Genomic DNA, 10,473 nt, shown 5'->3' with positions numbered 1-10,473 from the left:
TATATATATTAGGGTTAAAGTCCTTTCTTGGGGCTAATTGGACAGAAGGTATTTAAACCACAAAAATGTTTCAAGAAATACATATATTAAAGAATTTTAGCAATTGGAGTCTTATGCAGTGTACAGAAATATTCTTTCAGAAAAGCGTACACAGTCTGTGCTGTTACTTTCTTATTTCTCTTCACCCTTAATGTGAGCTATTCCTAAACAGTGTGCACTTGCTTCTGTAATCTGAACTTACCTTATCATCCATGATGGCTGTGTTGTATTTAGGCGGTAAAATAACATGTGCAACTTTGAGTAGGCATGTATTCTTCTGCCTGGAAATGCCTAAAATGTTCAATCGATTGTTTTTCAATTGACATATGTTCTATTTAGATGTGTCCTGGTATTTGCTTCCTTCTTCTATTATATAAGAAAATATTGGGCCAGGGGCAGTGGCTCACGCCTGTAATCCCGGCATTTTGGGAGGCCGAAGCTGGTGGATCACCTGAGGTCAGGAGTTCGCGACCAACCTGCCCAACATGACGAAACCCTGGCTCTACTAAAAACACAAAAATTAGCCAGATGTGGTGGCGGGTGCCTGTAATCCTAGCTACTTGGGAGGCTGAGGTATGAGAATCGCTTGAACCCGGCAGGGGGAGGTTGCAGTGATCAGAGATCATGCCATTGCATTCCAGTTTGGGGGACAGAGCAAAATATCTGGACAGCCAACCTAGTCTGTAGAGTGGCAAATGTCACAGCCTACTGTATGGGTTTGATTCCTTTTGTATCTGAGGAAACAGCTTTCCCAGAAACAAATGCCAGGTCTATTTCAGAGACGACTCAGAGAGCATTTTCTTTGCCTAGGCTGCCTTCATTACTGAGATGATCATCTATATATTTAACTCTGTTTTCAAATGCAGTTGTGATGTGTGTGGCCAGGCCAGTCATGGCACCTATATGTGGATCTGAGCACTCATTTGCATTGCACGGAGTCCCTGCTGCCCAGGCTGGAGTGCAGTGGCATGATCTTGGCTCACTGCAACCTCTGCCTCCTGAGTTCAAGTGATTGTCCTGCCTCAGCTTCCCGAGTAGCTGGGATTACATGCATCATGTGCTACCATGCCTGGTTAATGTTTTTTTTTTTTTTTTTTTTTTTTTTTTTTTTTTGGAGACGGAGTCTCGCTCTGTCGCCCAGGCTGGAGTGCAGTGGTGTGATCTTGGCTCACTGCAAGCTCTGCCTCCCAGGTTCACGCCATTCTCCTGCCTCAGCCTCCCGAGTAGCTGGGACTACAGGCGCCCACCACCATGCCCGGCTAATTTTTTTTGTATTTTTAGTAGAGATGGGGTTTCACCGTGTTAGCAAGGATGATCTCCATCTCCTGACCTCGTGACCTGCCCGCCTTGGCCTCCCAAAGTGCTGGGATTACAGACGTGAGCCACTGCGCCTGGCCGGCCTGGCTAATTTTTGTATTTCTAGTAGAAATGGGATCTTGCCATGTTGGCCAGGCTGGTCTTGAACTCCTGACTTCGGGTGATCCGCCTGCCTTGGCCTCCCAAAGTGCTACGATTACAGGTGTGACCTACCGCACCCGGCCATCTTAAACTGGTTTTAGATTTGAGACTGTCTTTGCCAGTGCATGCATGGGTTAGTCCTGTTTCATGGTTGTAGTGAGTCTTGTGAAGGCTAAATTCCATCGTTTTTCTCACTCATGTATCCATTATTGAACACCCACTATGTGCTCTGCACTGTGCTGGACAATGGATGGAAGACATTCTCAGCTCACTTTCCATTTTCCCGAGGTTTGTCTTTTACCTTGTGGACTTTGTGTCTCTGCCTCCAGGTGGTTCTCCTGGCTCTCTGCCCTAGCCGGATTCAGTGGAGTCGGCTTGCCTGTTGGCCCAGCCTCAGGAATGGTTAAGTGTCACTGAAGGCCTATACATGATGCCATGAAAAGCACAAACAATAGGCTCAGGTTTTAGTTTGGAATTCATCTTAACTTTCAGTCTTTTGGTGTGTAAAGAGGGATGAAGAAAGCAATCATTGACTCTCCCTCATGTCGGAATTGAAACTTGTCCAAGAACATTCAGAGGTGTTTGGTGTTGTCACTTTTTTTCCTTTCTCAACCAATGTTTAATAAAAATCCTATTAATTTACAATGGAGTACAGACACTCACAGTTCTTTCCTAGAGAAGAGTAAAGGCTTCTGCCAGAGGAGAGGGGACAGAGAAAATGAGTAACAAGTGTATAGACCCTTAGGGTTTACAAATTGTTTTGTCTTCCTGATCCTCAAAGCCACTTTGTGAGATATTTATTACCTTCTTTTACAGTTGAGGAAACTGAGGCACAGGGTGTTTATTGAGGTGCCAGTGTCGATGGCAGAGCTCATGGTCTTTCTGGACAATTCTCAGATGGTGGCTGCTCCTGGCTGAGGGGTAGGAGCTGGGCTTCGCCCAGCCTGACAGGTCCTCCTTAGTGAGAGGAGCCAGCCAGAAGCAGGCCTCCCTCAGCCCTCCTGCCTAGAGTGCCGAGTGTGGTGGGAAAACAGTCTCCCAGAAGGGAGCCTGCATTTCTGACTGCTGCCTCTTCAAGCTCAAGAAAGATGAAGTAGGGTGGGGTGGGGCAGGTGTAGACAAGTTAAGCGGATTGGGGGAGCAGTGCTGAGAAGTGACGCTAGGAACAGGGCTCAGGTTCAGACAGCATCAGGTGCTGAGATGTGGTTGTCACCGTGCCACACGTGTGGATGACCACAGGAGAGAACATAGTACTTAATAGGGCCCCACGCCTTGTGTAGAACCCTAAGTGCTCTACTCTATCCCCATTTTACACATGAGGAAGCAGAGACATGGAGACATCAAGGGACCTATCCAGGGTCTTCAGGTAGTAAGACAGCCCGCCTCCGGAGCCCACACACCTGACCCCTCTGCTCTGTTGCATTGTGACTTAGGGACAGTTTCTGGGATGCCTCGTTTCAATTCCCTTTAGTAACAACATCCTGCAGTAAACACACACACCGGGTAACTCTTGGCTCTCCTTTCCTCAGAACGCAAGCCTCGTTCTGACAGGGCTCCAGGAACCCAGTAATTGTAGATTAGGAACAGATGAGGCCTGTACTTCTTTGGAAACATTGACACTTGTGCCTTGTACTTCCCAGAGTTCCCAACTTTTATGACAAACTTAGGCTCAAAAACCATAGATTCTTTCTTCCTCCAAATGCTAGTCTGAAGGGATGGTTCGCTTGATCATGGGATAATAACGCTATTTTCTGTTTGGTTTATAAAGCATGTTCACAGATATTCTGGTGTTTGATTTGATGCCAGCCATCTTCTCACCTCCCTCCTCAAAAGATTGAAAAGGCAGAGCTGATGATAACAAAGGACCCGTTCAAGTGAGGAATAGGTTGTTTTGCCTCTTGGAATGTGACGCTCTGGCTGTTACATAGTAAACATGTATTCCTGGTTCTCTCAAAAAGGCAACATGTACGTGTGACCTGGAGTAAACAGACCTTGCACTAAATCCTGATATGATTCTGGTGCGTCCAAACGCAAGAATCTTCTCACATTAAGACATGGAGATTTAGATAGCTGACAGAGGAATTAAGGAAACTAATATTTATTGAGTAAACATTACTCCAGTAATCTTCACAACTATCGGTTACTACCCCGTTTTCACAGATGGGGAACCTAGGGCACAGGATGCTTAAACAATTTCGCGGGTACAAGAGGAGTTTTCTTAAAAGTCTAGGTCGTGTTCATTTTACTGGGGAAGAGAGGAGAGCGAAGAGTCCGACGGTCTGTGGGTTTACTGCAGGATCTTTTTACTGAGAGAATTAAAAGTCACCCAATGATTAGGTGTTAAGACTTAATATATTTTGGTTAAAACATGGTTTTAGAGTGACTTTGGCTGTTTAGATTGCGTATATCACCAAATGCGGCACCCCTGGATGGGACTAGGCAACTGAGTCAGTAAAAGTGAGTCAGCCCCTCGTGTGCACGCTTGCTCACCTCTGAGAGGGTTTAGGAAGAGAGGTCAGTGGGAGGAAAGTTGCCACAACTGACTGAGTTTGGGGGCAAGGGAGCAGTCTGGAGCATCACCATTGCTGACACGCAAGAAGGGTTGTTTGGAAGGCGAGGAGTAAGGGAGAGGAGGGACTTCAGAGGGTGCTGGGCCCTATCACGGTAGGGCTGCTGCCATGGACATGTTGATTATTCATGGCTTTGAGACTCGAGTTGCTTGTGGTGACCTACTCTATGAAACAAGCAGGGAATGTGGGGACCCATCCATCAGCTGCCATGCTGTGGTCCAGGAGGGCCTGGGTGGGGTGGAGGTGGCATTTTAGAAGGAACGCCTGGCCCTGAGCTGATTTTGCTTGAGTCCCTGGTGTGGTATAAGGCTGAATGTGCCCCTTCTTTCTCTTCCCTTTTCGTATACCATGTTAATATAAACAAAAAAGGCTTCTTCCCTTTACTTATCAGTTGAACGCTGTAAGTGGGGAGGGGAGTAAGTTTGATGGGTGCGTTATCACTTAGTTTCACAAGCAGCAGGGAAACTAATCTGCAGCTACAGTAGGACCAGACTGTGAGCCCAGGTTCTCAGACTCCCAGGCCAGTGCTCCCCCAACCTCTGACATGCTGCAGAAGGATGCTTGCTTGGCTTCTGTTCCTTTTGAGAGTTAAAAAAATTGTTCTATTATTATTTTGTGAATTGTGTGCACCTTATGTTTCACATGAAATTTAGAGGGAAAGAGATAATGTTGCATAAATATGTACTTTCTATTAAGTTCACCTAGTTTTTAAAGTATGCTATTTCCCAGTGCTTGCAAAGGTTGTGATAGTTGTATCAAAGAGGAACACTGATAATTTACCTGATTCCATCTATAAGATCTTTCATTCAGTGATTGGCCAGTTCTCTCTACAGTATGCAAAGTGCAGAGCTAGCCCCCTTCAAAACCGATATTCGATTTTAAAGCTGGTAACTAAGATATGGTGTTACGGAAAACACAATCCTATGCTCCACTCTCTCATCACTACTCTTTAATTGCACTTGGGAGAAAAACACATTTGTTTCAAAGATCATTACTTTTTTTAGTAAATTTATGGTAAATGGAGGAGATTACCAAAGGGCTATTTTTTTCTCAGCTTGTGGTTTCTAATTACATCAGTTACAGCTCAGCCTTCTTCTTAACTAGAGTGCAGGCATGAACTGGAAAAGAATGAGCTAATCCATGATAGATCAGGTGGAATAAAGATCTCCATTCATATCTTTACCTTTTATCCCTTGTTCTGAGTGCCAAGAATTAATGCTATTTGAAAGTACAAACTGAACCTGCCAAGCTTCGGACAGCTAAGATAATCCTAATTATTTTAAATGTTAGTGAGAAGGGCAGCAGTTCCACTCTGGAAAAGAGTTCTGTTGTGAAACATTAAATATATGCTAAGTGGTATTGATTGCACATGATTTTATTTCCGAACACTATGATTGTCATGAAGTGGAAGAATTTGTTGTTTAAGAAATTTTCATCAGCTTTTCATCAGATTCTTTCTTATGCCTGCAAACTCTAGGAAACTGAAGAGGCCAGCAGTTTTGTCTGCCTTGGCAGTCAGCATCTAGATGAAGAGTTGCTAACAACTGAAAAATGCCACTTGTATTTTATTTTAAAATGGTTTCTTAGGAGTTTAATATATATTTAACATATAGAGGAAGGAAAAATGTTTTTAAAGCATGAATATCCTGTTTTCTCACATCACTGGAAGAGAATTATTCGTTCCAGTCCATTGAGTTCCAACAGATCATTCAAGTTAAAAGTCAGGGGTCTTTGCAATGTCAAAAGATTTAGCGCTTAGTGTTCTTTTTTTTAAAGAAGGTTTTCTTTTTTGACAGTATAAATATTTTCAAAAGAATACTCGTGGTTAGATGGCATCAAAATCAGCTTGAAGTGTTTTTTCCCCTCATTGGTAAGAATGATCCTGTGTAAGGTTTTCTGCATCCCAGTAGCTTCTGTAGACAAATAGGCTTCTTGAGAGAAAACAGATACTAGATTTGCTGGTTCAGACAAGGGTCAGCCTTGGAGGTTTACCCACCTTTCATTACACGAAAAAATAGCAGATTGGCAAGTTTTCCTTTTTTTCTTTTCCTTACTTTTCAGTCTCTGCTGTGGTGTGCAGAAGTAATTTCTTCCATTTCTGTAAATGCTGGGAGGCTATCAATGATTATAGGGTAGTATAATCCTTAATTGTTTATTGCCTGTGAATGCTTCCTGCCCCCAACCCCAGTGCAGCTGGCCCCACCTCCCTTCCCCAAGCATAAGAGCAGTGCTAGTCACTAACATCTTCACTGATGGTGTGTTGAGCATCTCAGGGTCAATTATTCTTTCTTTCTTTGGGGTTATTCCCCAGAGTGGAATTACCAGGTCAGAGGGGCTGAACAGCTTTATGGTTCTTATTACATGTCACTAGATTGCTGTCCAGAAAGATTGAACCAATTTCTAGCGCTACCAATACTATCTGCTCTCCCACAGTGCCACTGTGACGCTAGGAGTTAGCATTTTTACAAAATGACCTAAGACAAGACTTTTGAGTTGAAATTAGCCTTGTGTAGGGCCCCTTAGAATCAAAGAGCAAAAGCATCATTTTGATTTTGAATTTTAATTGGTATAAAATAATTTACAACAGTCAACTATTATCCTTCTCCTTCCAAAGGTTTAAGGAAACCGCATTAAAATGCAGAAGGTACCTTTGAGGGATGATCTTTAAGGATGGTAGTAAAAGTGATTTTGGACATTAGTCACTAAGGAAAAACACACTAAATCTTTTCGTATACTTAGAACTCTGTGAGGTGCTCTACAAAAATGAGGTAAACAGATACTGTCTCTAACTTCAACAGCCTATTTTTTCAAAACAATGCTAAGCTTGAACAAACATAAAAATAACATGGGTTTAAATTTTGAGTGGAGAAACACTGTAAAAATACGGCTGTTTTCAAAACAGGGTGTTTTACTACATTTTCTATAGAGTGCAGTCATGCTTGAAAAGTATGCTTGGAGCCCCCCTAGTCCATGCAGGTAACATTCTGCATGCTTTGTGGCCCCACTCGCTAGAATATTTTCTAAGAAAATATTCATAAGGCAGGTTAGAGCAAAAGGGGGATATTGTTAAATTCCTTTCTTTTGCAAAATTTCCACTCCTCTCCTTTTTAGTCCCAAGTTGGCTAAATGAGGAGAGAGCATCTCCCAGTCAGCTGCTAACTGGAAACAGGCCCAGGGCTCTGAACATGTTGGGAGAACACATACCTATTCCTTTACAGCCTGTGCATCAGCTTGGCAAAGGTCCGTTGCTTTGCCTCCTTAAACTCACACAGGGATTGGGAAGGTTCAGCGGCCAGTTCCGAAATGTGTGCCCGGGAGAAGGTTGGTGCAGGGGCCAGAGCACGCCAGAGTCAGACTAACCGGTACAGTGCTGCCCTTGACAGCTTGCACAGGATCCCTATGTTAAACAGGGAGAGTAATTCTCTCAGTGAATGGTTTGAGGGTGAAATACCTCACTAAAGTATGTGTGTGGCATACAGGTAGTAGTCAGCAATGTTTACTGTTATTCCCCATAGCTTCTATACAGAGAAACTTCTGTCACTGGTTGGGGGTGGGGATGGGGACATTAACTCACGGACTCTCCAGGAAGCTCTTAGTCGGCTCTCCAGATCTGTATAGTAACAAGATCTCAAAGCAGTCTACTGCCTTTGGAAAACATTTCTCTGTATATATGTATGACAGCCAGGTGCATGTATACAATTAATAAATCACCTGGGATTTCCAGGGAATTTAAATGCATATAATAATACAAATTTAGTAAGATACTTTTATGAAGTTTAATAAGATGAAGGCTTCAGATTTCCCAGGTTCCTGGTTTTGGTTGCTATAGTATATTTATATATGTATATGCATGCTTTTTTGTTCTAAAATACTACTTAATGACTCCCTTTAAATTAAAGAAAAATTATTTTCCTATCTTTTAAAGCTTAGAAACTCACCCTTTGCTTTTATTTAAATTATTAAATACTAAACAAATCTATCAACATAAAAGTAACTGCTTGTCAGGAAAATTGCCTAAATTGTTTTTCGAATTTATTCACTTACTGATTTTTCAGATCATCTCTTTCCTTATTGGATATTGAGGTACAAAACTATCCATTTGTCTATCTGTCTACCCATATGTCACACTGGAAGAAGGTGGCTTTCTGAAATAATTTGGTCCAGTGGAGTGGTTAAGGGTCTGCTTCTTAAATCCCAGCTCTGTTCTTTTATTTCTGTGTGGTTCCACTAGCTGCAGCAGACCTTTTCCAAACCCATAACAAGCGTAAATAGTGTTCAGTTGTAAAAAGGTCTCTTTTCAGCATGGTAATATACCTTATTAAATTCCAAACATAATAAGTATTGATGGCAAACACATCAGGACCCAGTACAGCTTCTACTATGATTTAGTTCTCTACAAATGACTTCAGCACTCAGCTCCCAATGTATTTTGCTAATTACATCATAGATTTCCCTATTGATGAACACAAGCTGAATTAACACAGAAGCACTAATGTACCCTTTCACCATTATTGTTGTACAAGAAGCTGTGGCAGATGCTGGCAGTTAGTTACACAAACATTAGTATTAACGATTGGCCATTTGGAATTGGTGACAAACTACTGCCCGGCAGAATCCTGAGGCTGAAACCAATCAGGAAGTTAATGAGGAGAGAAATTACCACTGCAGCTTCCCCTTAATTACATTCACACTAGGCAGGAAGGGAGTTCTGGGGGTGGATCTAAACTCAGCTAAGGTTAAGAAGGTCAGAGACCCTTTTGCTTAAGTTTTTTATCTACTGTGGCTGCTAAGGTTGCAAAAGTTGCTTAACACATTATTACTTTTGCATCCTTCATATTTAATGTGAGTTTTCCAGTAGAGTTTTATGTTCATAGATTTGCTTTCACAATTTGTATCTGACTATTTTAGTGTGATGTAATTTATTTACTTTTTTGTGTTTGTAAAAATTTTCTCTCCCATTTACTGTCTTTTACTTTTTAAAAGTTATGTATGCTGACATCCCCTTCCCCCTGTCTTTGTCCTGTTACGCCATGAGAAATAATAGGAAAGTTAATATCCTATCAACTTCACCTGCTGTATCTTGGAAAAGTAGGGTGGGTTACCTGTCATGGTGGAAATGCATGGGTGGAGTCTTGCTTGGGGTAATTTGTCAGATAGATCACTTGACAAGTTTCATCAGCATCCTTTGCATCAAGGGGAGGAGTCCGGTGAAGGGTGGAAATAGTTTCCCAAAGAGGATGCAGCCGACTTGTTTTGTTTTGTTTTTTAATGAACGTTAAACTGGAACTCTGCTATCTAGCTTACTCCTTTCGTTAAATAGGTATACTGTGTAGAATACTATTTTTTTATTCTAAAGAAATGCTAGGGGTTTTAATGAGTGTCTATAAAAACACTTTCAACTCAGAATAGAAATGGAGAGCGCCACTTTCTTTGTTGTAACCTAATTGAATACTGAATGTATAAAGACCAGCCACTTTTAACGTACTCTTCTCCCTTTCTCTCTCCCCTCACTTCCCAGTATTCTCGCCGCCCAGCAGTCAAGATTCTGGCTTGGTTTCCCTCTCGAGCAGCTCTCCTATTAGTAACGAGAGCACAAAGGCAGTGCTCGAATGTGAGCCTGCGTCGGAGCCCAGCAGCTTCACAGTCACTCCCGTCATCGAGGAGGACGAGTGAGCAGTGCCTGCTGCCGAAGGCGGTTCACTTGGAATAACAGGCTTATTCCACTTTCCATGGGGTTTGTTAATATTTTGCATTGACTCATACTATCTTAACTGTTGAGAACGTGTTTGGTTTATATTCCTTAGAGTTTAGTCCAGAGGCTGTAACACATTTGTAATACTTTAGGGTCTGTGACTACCATCTGCATGATTTAAGTGTTTTGCTCACGGAGTTTAAATAATAGTGTTCATTTTTTAAATGACACTGGTTTCATGTAGTTTTCAAGAAATAATTCATTCAAGTGAAGCCATTTGTGTGCCTCTAAATGAGTCATAATTAGATGTTACTTTTAGTTTTAAAATGAAATCTTAGGTGCCTGAGGGTTTTTTTTTTAAAGTATTTTTTTAAAACTTGCAAATATATAAATTTAGCCAAGTTACCTGATGGGTGAGAAAAAAAAAGCAGGCAAATTAGTGATTTTTTAGAAGTCTGCTAAATGGATATATTGTGTGTGTTGCTGTTGGAAATAGCCCCACCCCATCCTCCCAATCCAAAACGTAACTGAAATATAATCAGAAACATTACAGTCTTTAAAAAAAAAAATTGCTGCGTTTTGGTAAAGGGTGTAATTTGAAAACAGTGCAATTTAAAGTGACCTTAGTGATGCAGAGTTCCTGAGTGCTGGTGTAGAATGAGTTCATCATACATTCTTTCCACTACTGGGGAAAAAATGGATGCAATTTAGACT

General features: G+C 41.8%; 1 protein-coding gene across 2 annotated transcripts in view; it reads left to right on the top strand.

Annotated features, from left to right (window-relative positions):
- DMRT1 (doublesex and mab-3 related transcription factor 1) overlaps positions 1-10,473 on the top strand; it is a 131,724-nt gene that overhangs the window by 121,044 nt on the left and 207 nt on the right. For both annotated transcript variants that reach the window (XM_017883648.1, XM_017883654.1), the window contains exon 5: positions 9,586-10,473. This exon is cut by the window's right edge and continues 207 nt beyond it. In XM_017883648.1, the coding sequence (XP_017739137.1) occupies positions 9,586-9,740 (155 nt within the window). In that variant the 3' untranslated portion in view covers positions 9,741-10,473. The remainder of the gene's footprint in view (positions 1-9,585) is intronic.

The sequence above is a fragment of the Rhinopithecus bieti genome, unplaced genomic scaffold, assembly GCF_001698545.2.
Source record: "Rhinopithecus bieti isolate Rb0 unplaced genomic scaffold, ASM169854v2 scaffold_641, whole genome shotgun sequence".
NCBI classification, from domain to species: Eukaryota; Metazoa; Chordata; class Mammalia; order Primates; family Cercopithecidae; genus Rhinopithecus; species Rhinopithecus bieti.
The sequence above is the reverse complement of the archived record's forward strand: the minus strand, read 5'-3'. Positions and strand labels throughout refer to the sequence as shown.